Source organism: Scophthalmus maximus, chromosome 7, assembly GCF_022379125.1.
Source record: "Scophthalmus maximus strain ysfricsl-2021 chromosome 7, ASM2237912v1, whole genome shotgun sequence".
Lineage (NCBI taxonomy): Eukaryota > Metazoa > Chordata > Actinopteri > Pleuronectiformes > Scophthalmidae > Scophthalmus > Scophthalmus maximus.
In genome coordinates, this window is record NC_061521.1 from 4,220,220 (window position 1) to 4,239,622 (window position 19,403).

The 19,403-nt window shown below is 40.6% G+C and overlaps 1 protein-coding gene across 4 annotated transcripts in view; it reads left to right on the top strand.

The window, feature by feature from the left end:
• The window catches only part of pot1 (protection of telomeres 1 homolog), a 76,599-nt gene that overhangs the window by 19,159 nt on the left and 38,037 nt on the right, over positions 1 to 19,403 (top strand). For all 4 annotated transcript variants that reach the window (XM_035643107.2, XM_035643111.2, XM_035643108.2 and 1 more), the window contains exons 3-10: positions 3,181 to 3,253; positions 5,603 to 5,703; positions 7,971 to 8,078; positions 9,846 to 9,920; positions 12,978 to 13,104; positions 16,142 to 16,272; positions 16,406 to 16,699; positions 19,052 to 19,207. In XM_035643107.2, coding sequence (XP_035499000.1) covers positions 3,181 to 3,253; positions 5,603 to 5,703; positions 7,971 to 8,078; positions 9,846 to 9,920; positions 12,978 to 13,104; positions 16,142 to 16,272; positions 16,406 to 16,699; positions 19,052 to 19,207 — 1,065 coding nt within the window. The remainder of the gene's footprint in view (positions 1 to 3,180; positions 3,254 to 5,602; positions 5,704 to 7,970; positions 8,079 to 9,845; positions 9,921 to 12,977; positions 13,105 to 16,141; positions 16,273 to 16,405; positions 16,700 to 19,051; positions 19,208 to 19,403) is intronic.

A 19,403-nucleotide genomic window follows, 5' to 3' on the forward strand; every position in this document is an offset into this window, starting at 1 on the left:
TTTTCATTATTATGACTCTGAATTGACGATATTTGTAAATGGAGGAATTATGGTTTTGGCTTGTCCGTCCGTCCCACTCAAGGATGACCTCATCAGATTTTGGTGACCGATTTTAACTCAAGACATCCGAAGCATATAATGAGAAAATACGTAAAAAAAAAAAGAAAAAAAGAAAATGTCTATATATATATATATATATATATATGTATATACTACAACTTGACTGGTTGGCTGAGATGCAACCATGAGGCAGTAATTCTAGTCTTACAATGATGAATTTAATTTCTTTCAAAGACAGAATATGTATCTATACATTAAAATTCTCAGGAAAGAAATCCGAGTTACTGTTTCCGTACTCCTATTTAACTTTCAATCCATGTATATTGAATATACCTAGATCAATATTTAAAAAAGATTGCCAAGGTCAGAGCTTTTTTTCTTTTCTCACAGAGAAGCGTGTGCATAAAAAAAACGGTTTTCATTATGCCTCTGCAACAGCGACAGCTGTCGCCATAATGTGCTCATTATGTCCATTTTTGTCAGACAAATGTCCAATGAGATACTTTAACATGACATGATGATTTTCTGCAAAAACACTTTTCTGGTTATTATTCAACACCATAACTCGGGAACAGAAGGAGACATTGTGGCCATATTTCCTGAAGTATGAATGGCTGTCGGGGGCAAACAACTGCAAGTTACATGTATATTTGGTATTTTACCAAATATTTCAACTTGAGCGAAATATTCGCGTGACGCGACGTTAGCCAATTAGCGTTAGCAACGTTAGCCAATTAGCGTTGAGATCCTCCCTCTATCACTGTCGTCAGAAGGCCTGTCATCGTATCAGGAATGGAGGATCACTACTGTCGCTGTGTGCAGCCCGACCGGGTTGCTATTTGCATTTTGAACGGTTGAAGAAGGTGATGGCTTGGCAGAAAAGCAAAGGAAGTTGGAGTTGTTAAAACATTATGCCCTTACTCCAGGTTTTGGTTTATTTTTCTTTAAGTCACAAACTTAAAGGCAAGTCATGAAGAACAACAGTGTTCTGGCAGTTTGCCTTCATCGGGCGCTAAAGCACTTCATTGCATTGATTGTTGAATTGATTTCTCTGAGCTTCATGTTAACAGTGTTGTTAATAATTTGTGCAAATTTACATAATGGATGAGGATGCTTAATTAAATCATCTCTGTAATTGAACGGTTTGGATCACCGTGTTTGGATCACAGTGTGTGATAAACATGAGCCTTTCACAGACATATCTGTATCGGCTTTAATATTTGCCTATATGCATATGAACATTTTTAATTTTACAGAATAAACAATGCTGGAATTTTTTGATTTGTATCTTTAAAAATTAACAGAATTTTTATTTTATTTTTAAAAGAAAAAAATATGTTTATAAATTGTAATTTGTTATTGATTTCCTTGAAAATCCAGACAAAAAATTAAAAAGCAAAATTAGGCTATTCAATTTATGCAATGGTAAAAAAAAAGAAAAAAGGCAAAATAAATGAAAAACTGTAGAAAAAAAAAAGTGTTCGTTATTCGGCCTTCGGCCAAGTGTTTTTAATTATTTTCTGTGCATCCTTAATATATGTTTATAAATATATATTAGCGATGCACCGATAAAGCCTGGAATTAAACGTTTTTTTCCTTTTTTTTGGTTTGTAATTAGTGTTTTCTAAGTAATTAGTGTCAACAAAAAATTGTCTGAAAAAGATTGAGAGACTGAACTGTGTATTTCAAAAAAATTGTGGAGGTTCTGAGGGCCCTCACATTCAATGCAAAAGGGTCGACAGTGACAGCTTATGTATGGGACCCAGAATTTGGTGCTACACCCCTGTATGTAAATATATAAATAAATAAATATATATATAGAAGAGAAACCTTCGCCCCAGTCTGAGGTCCAGAGTGCTCTGGAGCAGGTTTTCATCAAGGATGTCTCTGTAAATTGCTGCATTCATCTTTCCCTCAATCCTGACTAGTCTCCCAGGTCCTGTCGCTGAAAAACATCCCCACAGCATGATGCTGCCACTACCATGCGTCACTCTAGGGATGGTATTGGCCAGGTGATGCGCGGTGCCTGGTTTCCTCCAGACATGGCGCTTGGCATTCAGGCCAAAGAGTTGAATCTTTCTTTCATCAGACCAGAAGAGTCCTTCAGGGGCCTTTTGGCAAACTCCAGACGGGCTGTCACGTGCCTTTTACTGAGGAGTGGCTTCCGTCTGGCTACTCTACCATACAGGCCTGATTGGTGGAGTGCTGCAGAGATGGTTGTTCTTCTGGAGGGTTCTCCTCTCTCCACAGAGAAACGCTGGAGCTCCGTCAGAGTGACAATCGGGTTCTTGGTCACCTCCCTGACTAAGGACATTCTCCCCCGATTGTCAGTTTGGCCTGGGCGGCCAGCTCTAGGAAGAGTCCTGGTGGTTCCAAACTTCTTCCATCTATGGATGATGGCGGCCACTGTGCTCATTGGGACTTTCAATGCTGCAGAAATCTGTCTGTACCCTGTGGAAAAAGTGTAGCGCTTTGAATACTTTCCAGATGCACTGTATATATCTGCCGACATATCAATATCGGAAATTTTCACTCTCTAATATCTGCATCCAACCCCAAAAACCAGTCAGGCTTTAGCATCATTTCAGTGAGCAGGCACCTTTCTTTTGAAATTGGTTTTGGCTATTTGCCTGAATATCTGATATCATGTGCATAAACTACTTCATAAACCACCATCCCGTTATAGAAAAAAATAGATAAAAGATGTCTTGCAAAGCCCACCAAGGATATATTTTCCGTAGAGTTCAATAGTTCCTGTATTTTCCATTTATCTTGGTATTTTCCTGCACTGATGTCCATGTATTTCTCTCTTTATTCCCTTTTCGTTCATCTATCACCAGTCACCATCTGTTTACATCTACCTCAGTTTTTTTCCCCCCATTACGTGAGGCTTTTTTCCTGTGCTTGTTTAGTACGCTGCAGAAATATATTTATTAAAACCAAAGCAGCAGAATAATCCACCTTCTATCTTGCAGCTCATTTCCCTCAGGCAGTCATCAGCGCGGCTCACTTTTCTGATGTAGCTTTGATCTGTTGACAGGTTCTCAGTGAAATTCTTCAGAGCTTCAGTCCCAGCTAAATGCTCCTCATTTTGCCTCAAAGTTTATTGTTTTTTTTCAGGGAAAAGTGATTTGTAAAGGCCCGCTGATGTCGTTAGCAGCTGACGACTTCGTCTTGAAGACTGTCATCCAAGGTAAAACTCAATTGTGTATAACATATGTCCATTTGTACCTGAGTATGGTCCAAGCAGCCGCCTGTTGGGTTCTTAAGTTTCTTAAAAAATTAACTGAATAGCTAAATCACACTGGTCACACTGTTCAGCTTCTTATGTGTGTGTGCCTACAAGGTACTCTCTTTTGTTCCAGACTGTCTTTTCTGCCTCCTCAGGAAGAGTCTTCTGAAATATTTGTAAATATTCATCTGGTTTGAGGGAGCAAACATTCAGTGTCCGAGTTAAAGAATTAACATTAACATTATCCACCTGCATGAGTGGTCCACATTGACTCGCGGCTGCAGCTGTGGTCTTCTCTGTGGGGAAGAGCCAACAACAATCCCTGCTCCTGTGCATGATCATGTTTTCATTCAGAGTGTCCTTGGGCAAGACACGGCTGTGTTTGAAAACGTGTGATAGAAATTGCACTCTGTGAATAGGAGAATGTAACTGTAAAGCCATTTGGGTGGTGGAAGACTAGAAAAACGCTACATGGATACAGTCCAATTACCATTTCCTTCACTAATACTATCTCTGCTGGATTAGCATGCACTGGTACCACAGCAGCCTTAAATCCAACCTTGCCGAGTGGCTTGGTTGAAATTTTGGCAATAAATGTGAACAGTTTATTTTGGACAAAAATTCGTAATATGGACTAACAGTGCCTCACAGCCTTTTCCTTGGTTTATACTTATACCGGAGCAGGGTCATTCGATGGTGAGATGTGTCTTATTGTTTTGGTATTTGGACCCAACGAAGCCAGCTCTATAAAGATGTTTTGTTAGTCAATGTTGAGAATTTGTGTGCAAAAGTTCACAGATGATTGATTATGTTATTTGGGTTTACCAGAGCTTGATTGCTGAAAAGAACTGGCTGTTTCTGCTGGAGACACTGATATCAATCATTCAGTCATACAGTAAACGTGCCGTGAAACCAAGACTGGGAGCCATAAGAGAGTACTCTATACAGTATTACAGCAGAGTTTATGCTGTGTGCGTGTGTGCGTGTGTGCGTGTGTGCGTGTGTGCGTGTGTGTGTGTGTGTGTGTGTGTGTGTGTGTGTGTGTGTGTGTGTGTGTGTGTGTGTGTGTGTTCAGCTGTTAAGTTGGTCAGGATTGTTGAAGCAGACGGTGGCCAGTGTGTCTTATTGTTGTCTTGTCTGTGCCTTTCTTATCTCTGAGCTGCCTGATTAAAGAGCCACAGAGAACCATGGCTCTTATTATGGCGTCGACATCCTTCCTTGTATTAATTTCCTTAATTTGGCTGGTGCTGGTATGTTGAGAATACACCTGATACTGTGTTTTATCTGTGGTCACAACAGCAATGAGTTGCGACTTTTATTTTATATTTTTCATGTGACAGCTCAGGTGTCGCATGGAACTCCTGTCCATCAGTGTAATACAGTATATTAGTGTGCAAAATTGGCAAAGTGACATTAATTACTGGAGAGATTGCAGGGAGAATTTATCACTTGTCACTTGGTGACATAACCAAGAAAATTGAAGCGACACTCTCACATATTTGAGCCTCTAAAATTTTTAGATATTGATTAGCAGAGGACCAAGGATTGGGACTTCAGGAACTCCACACATCACGCTGCTCCACTCGGATACACGGTTGGCAAGTGAGACAAAGATGTATCTTTTTCGTGACCACTTTTAGGTCTGTTTCTTCAACCTAGATTCCGTCCTGCCCATTAGGACGGTATGGTCATCAGAGCTAAATCATGTCAAAATATGAACATTAAAAACATAATGTAACAGAAGATGGAGGTGTGCAGAGTTGATGTAATGTAATGACTGTTGTAGATGGATGTAGAATCCAAAAACTGTTTCCTCAACTTCCACTGCCTCACATGTTGTAGCCAGAGAAAATATCTCTTCAACAAACACAAACCAAAAGCCCAGATTAGTGCGCAACATATTTTTTCAGTTTATCAATAGTTGATCTGCAACGACATAGGATCCTACCATCTTGAGTTACAAAGGTTCTGCAAACTGTGGTGGGTGACAGCTTTAATCTTTTGGACTATCCCATGATGGACTTCCAACAGCTTTACTTGACAGTCATTCCAACTGTCCAACAAGATATTCAATTCATTATTACCATTAGCAAAGAAAATCATCAAATTCCCACAATGAGAAGCAGCCACATATCAAACAACTTTCCAATCCTTATTTCTGTCTTTGTGACTGATGTTTACAAATTCATGGTTGCAAATATTTATTTTTATACCTGGCAAAGATCAGCATCTTAATGCCTCCTCATCCTGATCTGAATCTCCACCTTGACTCATTCTTTGTTCACAACATGTTGTACGTGTGTTTTTCAGAAGAGGACTCCCAGCCAGACGCCTCGTCTCAGAACCAGTCCATCAATGTTGTTCTGTTTGGAGCAATGGCCAAGCACTTCAATCAAGCTGGCAGTCAGGGGGTAGGTTCACTCGATCACTGGATATATGATGAGACTGCCTGTCTATTTAACAGTTACAGCACGTACTGTGTTATTTACATCTGATAAAAGTGATACATACTTTATATTAAAAATATAATTTGAATACACACCACAGTATAAAGCACTGATGAAAACTTGATGTGTTTCTTATACTGTCCTGGATGAACTACAGGAATGCAGTTCATTTTCCTGAACTGCATCTGTAGAAGACATTCAGACCAGATATATGAATCATATGTGCAGATGTTCTGTTGTGATAAACTGGATGCAGATGGTAATGTTTGAGTACACACTCATGGTGTTTGCCTACTGACTCTAATTTACAGGTTAAGTTGTTTTCGAGTGTCAACAAATCTCTGGTTGTGTGTTTGTTCCCTGCCAAAGTTCACACACTCTTCACCCTCTTAGACAGCAGTGCGTGCGTGCGTGCGTGCGTGTTCCTGGTACTGTACATTTTTTTACAGAGAGACCCAGTCAAGGGTATTTGACTACTGTTTTATGAAGTAGCCTACCTGTTGTCTAAGCAGTTTCCATTTTGATTTCTGTTTTTGATCCAAGGTGAACCTTACTACCACAGCAGTCATTCCAACAGTGCAACAATAGTCTACCACATTCCCTGAAAATGCTTTCTCTTCTCTCACGCTGATATAATAATCAAGGGAATTGGGAGAGTAGTTGTCAAGCCAAAAAGCACAAAGTGCACTCCAAAGGTGAGAAAATCCAAAACATAATCAACATGAAGGGAAAGAAAGCAAAACCCTCACTGAAAGAAAAAGAGATAAAAGACAGTGTTTTCCAAAGGCAAGAACATTCAAAAAATCATCATAAAATAAAATCTCTGAATAAAAGAAAGTAGCTCAAGGCCACAGAAGTGAAGCCTATCAGCTATTATGAAAAAAAAAGAAGCAAATTTAAAGAAGTGTTTTAAAAGAATTATAATGGAGTCAGTCTGGCTCTGAGCCATTGCCCAAAGACCCAGATTAGCAGACCTGAGGGGCCTGTTTGGACGGTCGCCTGTAAATGTATATACTCTGGCATCAGGTTATTCAGAACCGTGAATGAGATGAAAACCACTTTAAGCTGGATTCTAAATGAAACCAGGAGCTGGTACAGTGAAGCCAAGAACAGAGGGATGTGTCACTTTACGTTTTGTTCTTTATTTTGATTACTTTTAAACTACTGACACTGGAATTAATACTTACTTCCCTCAAAGATGTTTCACATTGCTCACAAGTTCATACTCCTGACCTTTTTAACTTTTAATGTTAAATATATGAAGGAAGTGTGGATGTCGCTCAATCTCTCTTTCTCTCTCGCTCTTAACTCACAATCAAAAAAGTTCTTTGGACTGAAAGTTCCAGGTAAATTTTTGCCTTCAAGATGTGGCAGAAACCAAAAACCGACAGAGGGAATACTGGACTTACATTCACCGGGTGGACACGAACACCCAGAATAAATGGAACTGTTGGTTTCGTAAATGCTGTATGTGTGATTAAGCAGCTGTTGGAAAACAAGTTAACACTTAAAAAGGTGAAGGTATGTAAGTGGTGTGGTGACACCTTGTTTCCACTGTTCTCAGATGGCTGGAAACACAGTTGCAGTTCAAAGGAATACAAGATCCTGAACAACCTGGTCCTTCCTGCATTGGGACTGTTGTTTGACACAGAATGACTCTGCTCGCTCTCAGGGCTTAGATTCAGTCCCCTCTGATACTGTCACAGCTGTACACAGCAGCACCTACGATGCTGTTTAGAGCCATAAATTTGTCTGTGATCTCTATGGGGACAGTGAACACATCAGGGATAATCCTCCTCTCAGCAGCATCTCACGCTGTTTTTGGTTTCCCTACAGTGCCGTCTTGAAGGAACCCAAAGCCCCATAAAACTTGGTGAGGGCAAGAAGTCATCAGAGTCTGAGCCGCCGTGCTCTGCTGTAGATCGCAGAGGTCTTGTCAGGCTGTGTTTCTGTAACATGGTTATTCAGACTATCTGCTGTCTCTTTGTCAGCCCCTTGCTGAGGCTTTAAAGCCGCCTTGGGGGCAGCTGGCAAGCCACACAAAAGACAATCTCCACTCTTCACGCCAGCGGCGGCTTGTTGTGACTTCTTATTTAACGTGTCCCCAGACGCAACATCTGCCGCTTCAATCTGTCCTCCCTCTGGGGAGGAGAATGTATATTTCTCTGTGTTTGTTCTCACACTTTGTTTCTCTGCTTGTTGTTGCTGTTTTATCTTGTGTCCTCCTCCAGGATGTGGTGGTGGCCTCTGGCTTCACGGTGGCCAAATCTTCCACCGTTGACGAGGACAAGCTGCACCCCTGTAACCTGCTGCTGTCGGGAGATGACGCCTGTCTTTATGTGAGCACTTGTATAAATCTAAGTCTTGTGTACTGTATGTAAGTACATACATAAACTGTGTGAATAGTCTCTTTCCCTGTATATTCTACTAAAGTACCACAGAATGAAGTCTAATAACTAGGTTCGGCGACCCTTCGACCTATAGGTGGGCGATATGGCCAAAAGATCATATGACGATCTTTTGGGATAGAATCACGATCTGAATCAAAAATTTTTTGTATTGCTCTCTCAAGGCTACCCAAAAATAAAACAAGTGAGCCAAAAAACAACAAGAAAACAAGCGAGTGTGTTTGAGACGAATAAAAAAATAAAAAGTATTTAAATAATAACAGATCTGGGCTTTAACTTGGACCGGCAGAAGTAGAGTGTACTTTCACTTTCAGTAAATGTTTAAGTAGAGTGTACTTTCACTTTCACTAATGTGAAATGTGTAACTATGTTTCGACAGATTGCTCGTGTTAACGCCTTTACTTGCAAAACATTTGTTGTCAATTTTGGTGAAGTACAACCAGACTTTCAACTGGTTCACTGCCATCAGAGCAGGTCTGTGTGTCTTTCTATGTGCTGCGTGTGTCAGGCGGGGAGATCTGGCCACACCCCCTGAACATGACAGGCTCCGAGACACGGACACTTGCTCCTCGGGAAAGACGAATGCGTTAATATCTTCAATGCCGTTAGCAGCACTGAATATGATAATATATAATAAAAAAAGAATATCTGTTGGTTGTAATAAATACACGCGCAGTTTTCTGTCTTCTATTAGAGTCATCACAGTATCCACGTTCTACAGAGCGTTGCAGAAACCTCCCCGCGATCTGTACGATTCCTCTGCAAAGCAGATCATATGCCAAATTAAGATAGTCCCAATGTAAGACTGTAAAATCGCCCACCCCTACTTCGATCCCTAATCCCTTCATCGCTAGACCATAATCTCTCATCTCTCCCCATTATCGTCATCATCTCAATATGCATTATATGCAATAAACTTTAATATTCATAAATTTGCAGGTGTGGTCCTTGTTTGTGAAAGTGCAAATTTAAGTCATTAGTGTTTAACTTAAATAAATGTCACTTCATATTTCTACTCTACAGGCTTTTCTTTTTTACCCGGCTACATTTGCCTGACAGCTGTCATTGCTAGTTTCAGATTAAGATTTGACTTTTTTCAGATGGAAAATTTATGATGAGTTCATAACATCACACAGATTCAAACCAAACAACAGTATTAGAGAAGTTAAAAATCAACGCAACCTCGACAAGCACTTTGATATTATGAGTAGGTGATGTTGTCTCACACGTTGGTAGTATGTGTTTACCTGCTACATGAATTTCAACCCTCCTAATGTTTTTGCCGCAGACTCAGCCATCAATAAATCAACAATACCATTAGATTCATCACACTGACAAGATTTGCCCCCAAAATTAAGTCCAAAAGTAGGGTTTGCTTAGATTGGCAAATTCAAACTGAAATTTAGATCTTAGAATGCAAGATGTGAAATTGACACCAGGGATAAGAAATCAAGCCTGAATGCTTCGTTTGTCCCTCGGCATAACAGATTAGAGTTCACTCAGATTTGCAATTATTTTGTCTTATTATATAGTTGTTAGACAGGGATGCGTTATAGATATTATTTATCTAGTTCTCTTTTTTTGGGGATATTTTTCTGCTTTTCCTCCAGCAGCATCTGTGGTGTGTATGCTGTGGTGACTGTTCACTACAAATACATCATTGAGACGTTTGTTCACATCTCTGTCTTCGTCCCTCAGGTGTCCCGCCTGACGCCTCTTCCCGACCCCATTTCCCCATTGGCCAACAAGAGGAACGCCACGCTCTCCACTGAGGTCAGAGTCGGAGGCCTGGTTAACTGCAGTGGCTGCTGGGAGTGTTGCTGTCTGTGGAGGTCTTGTATCTGTCAGGACACATTACGTCAGCAGCCGTCTGTCCCGGAGTAACCTCGACTGGTCGAGGGTCTCACGTGACAGTGTTTGATACTCGTGTCTGTAAACCTCTGAGAGTATAGCAGTTTTTTTTAGAAGGATTTGTCACATTTAAACGTTTATAAATCTGCGAATAGAACCGGCCATATGTGCATGACATGCAGAGGCTAAACAGAAAAAAATTTGATTATTACATTATGAGAAAAAAGTCATAGTGCTACAAGAACAAAGAACAAAATATGGTATTTGATATATATATATATAGATTGGTATATGATACAATTAGATTCCAAAAACATATTTTAGCATTTGCTGATTGTCCATATGAACGGTACGGTTACTAGTTTACTCAATGTCACTGTCCTCTGACCAGAATTCTTCTCTTTGAATTTGCAACTTTTTTGAAGAATTGTCTTTTTGTCATAACATTACGATATTGTCAGTCCGACTTTTAGCCACAAACTAGGATGTCATAAGATAAGAACATTTTGTCATCAACTTGAATCTGTTGTTTTAACTTTTTCTTGACAGCAGACCCAAGTCTGTCACAATTATTTCTCATGGTTTTGAGTTGTGCGTAAAATCAGGTCGCAAAAAAATAAAATAATTCATAATTATAATGAATTAATAATTTGATTGTTTGACAAAACCAGAATTTGAACTAAAAACCAAAGTGCAAAATGTGAACGTTCAGTCCTGCGGAGCTTAGAATAACATGACATAGAATTAGACCTGATTTTCTATTTATATCAGATAACTATGGTGGCCCTGAAGTGCAAACCACGACAGCACTTCACCACAGCACGACAGCAACTTATACAACACGACAGCAATTCACACAACGCGACAGCAATTCACACAACACAACAGCAAATCACACAACACAACAGCATTGGTGAGACTGAAACGGAAAGGGTAGGTACGTATCCGACACTGATCCTCTTCCTGATTGGTTGCACTGTCTGTCATTTACAATGCTTTAAGCTACAATATGTATTGCCCTCACTGCGTTATTACTCCGTTATGTTCGTGATAGTCACGCCATAACTAGAAGAAGTAAGTTTCAAGTTGGATTTAAAACTAGCTTCACCGTGGGGACGTTAGTAGCCTCTGGTGAATATTGCATCCACACTGTAACTTCATTTCTGGAGATCTATGTTTTTACCAGCTTATATTTTGGGTAATTTTGGCTCGATAGAAGCAGAACTCACCCTTACACCGGCCCGTGGTACTTTTCTGCGGTGAAGTTATTTTGTATCCAACTTGAAACTAGCTTCACCGTGGTCGGGAAACTACCTTGATAGATTTCCCGGGCCAGTGTTATGGCGTTACTATCACGAACATTATGCAGTGATAACGCAGTGAGGGTAATACATATTGAAGCTCCTATTTTTATATGTTTCTCTTCACACAGTACCTTTCACTAACGATGGGGAAACTGCGAACGTTAACTTAAGCATTGTAAATGACTGACCGTGCAACCAATCAGGAAGAGGATCAGTGTCCAATACGTAACTACCCTTTCCATATCAGTCTCACCAATGCTGTTGTGTTGTGGCGATTTGCTGTTGTGTTGTGGCGATTTGCTAACAACACTTTAAACAGTTGGTGGCAAACAAACATCAAACATAATTAGGGCCAAGCATTTGGTAAAAATAAATGCTATTATCCCACCGTCTCTCTTCTGAAATCCCCTGAGGGGCCAGCATACTGTATCAGAGGTGTTTTTTCTTCCGTGAGTTTTTGGCACAGATGATAATTTTGCGTTATCACTTTCAAAGGCCACACAGACAATTTTACCAGCTGATGTTGTTGTTAGCTGTTGTTTGGTCTCATCTGTGATTTGAGCGCTCGCGGTGCTGCTCCTGAACCCTGCTGTTACAAATCACAGGTAACATGCATTGTTGCTGAGTTTTTATGGCCCTCTCTTTGCTTGTCAGTTTTGACAGTCTGGTAATTTTGCTGGAACACGGCAACACCCTCGGGAAAAACAATTGATGCTCGCTGGTTCTTCTGCTTTTTAAATGGGGTTAGTGATTGTGCGAGAACAGCTGATGGGTTGGAATAACTTTAAAACATTGAGAGGGAATATGCTAAAGTTAGCTCTTTGAGCTAAATACAAACTCTGAATGTTGCAAAGGGACAGACAGATGTTAAGGGATAGGTATAATCAAATGCAAACATTAGCCTCCTCATTGAATCTTAAGCAACACTGTGAAAATGACATCAGACTTTTATGACTCAACCTGCAGCAAACATGGTCGTCACCTCTGAACTCTGGCTGAAGACACTGCGGACGTTATCTACTGGCACTGTTAAAAATTATGTAATATATTAAAACTTGCATACAAACTGCTTTACAACCATATGAAATAGAATATCAAGCTAATGACGGCTGAATAAAACAGGCCACCAGTGAGGTGGAGCTGTGATTTAACTTTTTCAAACAGAATAACAGACACTGTTTAAATAAGAGATTCAAGGTTTTCAGAAGCCTGCAATCAAAGTTTCAAGCCTTAATTTAAGTTTCTGTACTGTAGAACAGATACGGTGAAAAATGCATGAGTTGACAGGCTTCTTCTCTCCAGTTTTCCACTGTGTGAGCATTTGTTTAAATTTTTCAGATCTACATTTTTCTCTTGTAAAAATCATTTCAGCAGTGGAAATGGGGAAAGAAATGGAGGAGGTTTAATGAAAGACCACTTTCTTTATTCAGCAGTTTCCTAAGTTTTAAGAGATGACATTAATTAAAATGCCAAGATAAAAGAAAAAAACATTAGTTAATGAAAACATTCGATCTGCCCTCAGTTTGCCTTCATCACTGCCCCATGCTGCTTATTCACCTCACTGTGAACACACATGCTAACATGCTTACAATAGTGTATCAACATTGTCACGTAGCATAGCATACTAACCGAGGCTGTTGGTGCTTCTTGTTCATTCAGTTTTGTTTCCCCTCAGGTTTCCCGGAGGACCAAGGTGCCTAAATACACATATGTGCCACTTGGTGACCTGAAGGCTGGATCGGTCGTCAACGTGTACGGAGTGGTGGTCTTTTTCAAACAGCCGTTCAAGAGCCGCGGAACAGGTCAGTCTGAGCCGCAGACAAGTTGATGGACAAGGACTGTTCACCATCAATGTCCACTGTCCAGCGAATCCGTCAGGCTGTACTTTTGGATAAAATCAGCATGCTCACATGCGCAATGCTGGAATTTAGATATTTAGAAGGGATATTGTTAATCATGTTCACCATTTTAGCACAGTATGTTCGCATGCTTACATTTGCTAATTAACACTAAAGCTGCACAAGAACTGATATTAACAAAGATATATTATAAAGTAATGTTAGCTTTAAATGACCCAATATGATAATTTATCAAAATTCATGTATAAAATGAATTATGCTCAAAAACTGAAGTCATAATTTCAACTAAGATGTTTTGCAACATAATTTTAAAAAACAAAGTCGTACTAATGACACGTAGTGCTGTGTTAGCAGGCTGATTTTTAATCAAAATTAAACCAGACATACATTAAAAATAAAGATACAATAAAATAATAACAAATTAAAAACTCATTGCTTTATGTCACCAGGGTTGAAAATCCGCAAACGAGTTATGATAATATTATCCGAATAAAATCACATTAAAACATTTTAATAAAGTCGTAACTTTTTACAATATTAATATTTTTGAATAAAGCAATTCACAATTCACAAGTTTGTCAGTAGGTAAAAGTACTGTATCGTCCTATGGAGCTAAAAGGCGGTTTTCAGCACCACGGACAGAGACATTCAGATGCTCAGCAGCAGTGTTTGAGATTATTTTGGGCACATATTTAAAAAGATATGAATGATTTATAGTTATTGGTTACTGGCAGTATAGAAGAGAGAATCGTTTATCAAGTTAAAAAATTAGTGCTAGGTGAGTGCACACAAACACACCCTGCAGCAGATGAAAATGTCTCTGATTACGTCTACTTTTTTTCTTCATAATGTGTATGAGGGGGTATTAAAAATCATCCACCTCTGCTGTGTGTTTGTACACCAAACCACTGTACCTGGATCCCCAAGATAACCAAGTGATAGTCATTTGCTTCATTTCCGTATAAACTAGGGATGGGCACATGTAGTAAATGGATTGTATTTATATAGCGCTTTTTTAGTCATATAGACCACTCAAAGCGCTTTACAGGAAGGTCACATTCACCCATACACACATTCATACAGCGCTGCTATTTGCTTGCGCATTTTTCTGTCACATTCATTAACATTCATACACTGTCGGAAGAGCTGTCAGAAGCAATTTAGGGTTAAGTGTCTTGCCCAAGGACACAACGGCATGTGGACTAGCGGAAGTTGGGATGGAACCAACCGAAGGTTGGTGGAAGAATAACTCTACCTCCTGAGCCACAACCGCCCTTCCAAGATCGATGGATCGCAACAATTCCTCTAGGACCAATCGAGTACTCGTTTTTCTCAATGTATTTTTAGAACGCAACGCATCTTTCTGCAGGAATAACGATGCACAGCAATACAGCCTTCCCACGTAATGCTTATTTTCAATCAAAACAGTCACAGTTATACTAAGGATTTTTTTTCACAAGTTCGTTACAAACTTTACTTGACTTAACGTCGAACTAACGCTGTAGGCCTGTAATGGTAAAAAAAAATTTGGAAACAGTTTTTCTGAAAACCTAAAATGAATAAAATTCTTGCTTAGGAAAACGACCATGTCAACGTGTTTGGGAGGAAACGCATTCTGTTTATGATCAGTCCGCTGCGGAGAAGACGCGCTCTGCTGGCACAGAGGCGGCTGATACCTGAAGGCTCAGTTTTCTGTACTGGTGCCTGTTGGACTTCCACCACTCCAGTGGTTTTGCTGAGGACGAATGCATGGCTCACTGAAATAAGCGTCACTTCTCCCCCTGGGTCACTTCTCTCCCCGGGTCTCTCTCCCCGCCCGGTCGTGCGCATTCTCGTGCCGCTCCCCCGTTGTACTCCGGTCTACCAGCCCTGCCTTCCATGTCGTCTGGGCCTTGCCTGGTGAGGCGAAGTTCTGGTTCCGAAAACCTAAGGTGTTTGGTCTCGGGTCAAGCACAGAAGCAAGGAGTGCACACACACTCGCGCACAAAAACAACTAACTTGAGTGCCATTGTTCACCAATCGAGTTCGTTTGAGGAGGACAAAATTAACGAGGAGTACTTGAGGAATCGATCACTCAAGCCCATCCCTAGTATAAACACACTGTTTATGTACACTGATACCTGAGGTCAGCAGTTGGGATGTGTGTGTGTGTGTGTGTGTGTGTGTGTGTGTGTGTGTGTGTGTGTGTGTGTGTGTGTGTGTGTGTGTGTGTGTGTGTGTGTGTGTGTGTGTGTGTGTGTGTGTGTGTGTGTGTGTGTGTGTGTGTGTGTGTGTGTGTGTGTGTGTGTGCGCGCGCGCGCGCGCTTTAAGATAAAGCAGCTCTCCAACTGGCGTAATCATGATCTTTACTGACCCTCAGGCGTATTTTAAAGTAAACAGAGATATTTGAAAAATCCATCTGATCAGACATTAGAGAAACACACACACACTTCATCATCTTGTCCATCCACACAAACATACGTTCTTTTTTTTTCTTTTTCTGAGGACTACAGACTAATCACTGACAGAATTTTTATGTTACTATTGGTACATTAAAGTTGAAATTATATATAATCTGTCAGTATTGATTTTTAAAGCAAACCGATATATTGATTGAATGATTGTTGAAATTGGATCATTTAAAATAAATACATGAATATATGTTATCAGTTTAATAATAAACTTTGAAATAGAGAGGCCTTTTTAAAAGAACCAAACGGATCTTTGACATTTTTCTAAAGGCATTGTTCTGTTAGGTTGTCCATGCTGATAACTGGTAGGTCTTTTGCACACGCGATATTTATTGACTGAAAATCAAGAATTTGCCTGTAAAAATATTTTACATCAGTGCTCCTCATCATATTCTCAAAAATGTTTCTTACTTCATCACTGTTAACAAAATGTGTGATAAGTTCATGGAGAGCTGCTGGGCTCTTTTCAGTCCTATTGTTTCTCTCTTGGACTGTGGATTTGTCTTTCAGAGACGTATTCCTCTTCACAGACTTCTGCTCCAGCCTGAAGATCACCGATCAGTCCAACCAGAAGATCGGTTGCACCATCTTCTGTGAGAAACTGGAGGACCATCCCAAAATCTATCAGATTGGAGACATTGTCCGTATGCACAGAGTCAAGGTCCAGCCTGGTTCTTTTAGTAACCATATCCTGTGTTGCCAAATTAAATAGTTTTATGTTTCTTTGAAATGTTCTAATAGCAGCAATGTAGGAACTAGGAACTGAATAAATGATTCTTCGTCTCTCTACACAGACTCAGTTCTTCAACAACTCCATCACGCTGGTCAACACCTTCGGCTTCGCTGTGGTGGCGTTTGACGGGGCAGTGGGCGGAGCTGTGGAGCCACGGACCTCCAGCCGCTCCTTCCACTTTGACCAAGAGGACCGTCGCACCGTGGAGGAGCTGCGGTCTTGGGCAGCCAGCCAGACTCTCCTTCCCCCGGTCTGCACAATCCCACTGTCTGCTGTTCAGCCCAAGGCTTACTTCGACTTGACCTGCCAGCTGCTGGCCAAAGCCCCCGTCGACACAACCTGCACACTGCTTAGGGTAACATACATATACTAACAGGTTTATTTTCTGATGTAATGTGGTGTTTTGTCAGGAGCCAACATTCCAGCTAGTTGACTGTAAAACTCTACAGTTGTCCTTGAAAATAACCAACAGACAAAATAACAACTGAGGCCACATCCACACCACTGAGTGTTTGTTTTAAAACTCATCACTACTACTACGTTTTTAACGCCTAAAAATCTAAACCAGTTGTTCAGAGCCAGGCTGTAGTATTCAGCCAGCTCACAAAGAAACCACACGGTGGTCTTTTTTCACAGTTTGTGGTAGGGCTGAACGATTAAGCGTCTTCAAATCGAAAGCTCGATTTGCAAACCGCAAAAGGCTGCGATTTAGAATACGTTATGCAGCGCATCTGACCGAGGATTTATACTTTGCCATGCCCACCAATCAGAAATGCCGTGCTACGCACATACTAGTCATTCTCACCGATCAGAAGTTGCTCAGGGTGACTGCGTATACGGCCACCAAAACACGGGTAAAAACTAAGAGATTCACAGATACACACATTTATGTGCACAAACACTGAAAAAGTGATTTTTGCATTATTTGTCACCTTTAACACCCAGCCGGGGTAAAGTAGTGTGGCACAGAGGTGGACGAATGAGGTGGAGTAGAATATAGTTAAGAGAGGATCACAACTTTGTTAATAGTTTGATCAAACTGGATCAGTGTCAATATAGCTCAGGACATCTCTTATACTTGTATATGTCATGTGATGGAAATTTTTTATCCACTGATTAAGACCATGAGAATGGGAAGGTCTGGAAAAAGCTGATGAGTGGACCTTTCCCCAGTCTAATGGGAAGTGTAATCGCTGAGCCCACCCTGTGGCATCTGTGAGGTCGTATCCTCATAATGTGACAGCGGTGCACTAGGACAGAGTGTCGCTGCTCAGATTATAAACATCACCTGTGACTGATTATGCTGAAAGCCCCGACATACACACACAACCAGACAAAGGGGAGCTATCCTCCCAGAAGCCTCCCTGGAGACTGTTCACTGTCAGTCTATATTCATTTGTTCTTCCTGTCTTCTCTTTATTAAGCCCGACTCGCCTGTCTTTCTTCTCTGTTAATGTAACTTGTTGTCTTGTTAGGAAGCTGCCTTATTGTCTTGTTCCTCAAACTTAGCTTCCTTTTAAAACAACTTTCAACCCTACTTTGATTTGGAAACGAAAGAAGTTGTTTTTTTCCCTCCCCATTGGAATAATGGATCCGTTCGCCTTCAGTCTTCATCCACCTTGTGGTAAATCTACTTTGCAGTATGGTGGCCTCAAGGGATTTGGACTCATTTATTTTATCTTGGTCCTGAGGTTTTCTCTTTACCTTCCACCTCTGTGTTGAGAACAGAAACGAGGCAGTAAGTGACTGCTGGTTTCCTGCCAGCGAGGCTGATAGAGGAGATACATTTGAACAGGATTTGGCAGTGAAGCCTGGTCTGCTGCCAGTCTGCCATCACTCAATCATAAGGATGCGCTCAGCTGTAACAGCCTTCTGCTACACAACCATACATATAACCAGGAGAGGACATTGTCCAAATCTTAACAAGATTTCACATGAAGAGAAGGTTTTTATATCTCTTCTGCAGCACCTGAGATCATCATCAACCTAGAGTTTGTCAAACCTTCCCTCGTCTCAACTGCTTTATCAGCCAAATTTAACTTCAATTATGTGACTGCTGTTACATACTGATACTGTAACATGCTTACAGTACTGAGGCTTAGACATTTGAAGTTTTTCACTGAAAACCTGCAGCAAATTTCAGATTTATATCACTGTAAAATGAATTTCTTTGGGTTCATTTGAAGATGTCACTTTGGATTTCTTATCTTAACTCTTCACTATTTTGTGTAATAAAATAATGCGTCAAGAAAATAAATCTCACATTAACCAGTGATGAAAATAATCGTTCATTTCTGTAATGTTTTTGATTTAAAAATTATTCATTACAGTAAAGAAATACAAATCATATTTAAGATAACTTTGTTTTTTATCAGCCTAGGCCTTGTGTCCCTTATGCCACAATATGAGAACCTGTTTTTTATATTGTGTTTGATTTGTCTCTTTTGGCCTCGGAGCCAATACTGCAAACTGTTGCATAACCAAACAGTTACAGTCAGTGATGATGTTAATGTGTACAGCAGCAGTCTGATTCAGTGCAAGGGACACTTACTTCATGATGCTTCACAGCAGTTTGCTTTTGACCTGGACCTAACAGTTGGACAAATGATGATTTGACCGCCATCGCCGTCAATGTTTGAAAATCTCCCATCCCGGTCAAACAGATTGTCACCAATCCTCTATGTGCTGGTTTTGTGTTTTTTTTCAGGTATGGGATGGGACCAGGTGTCCTCGCACTCTGCTGAACGTGATGGTTGAGCGAGATGTCACAGAGGGACCGTCCTCCTTCTCCAAGGCGAAAGAGAAGCTCATCGCCAACGTCCTCGTCTACGACAACCACATGGAGTTTGCTGGGCAGCTGAAGGTAAGACCTCACACAGAAAAACTAAATCCTAAAAAAAGATGTCACTATTTTCAATCATAAGGTGGAATCAGAGTGCAAACCCATCGTGACGCCGCTCGTTGGTTTGTGAACTGCCGTTTGGGATCCTCGAGTTTTGCATTATGACCAGTGAAATTTGAAAAAAGTGGTGGTGCACCCACCTACATTTGCAACCATG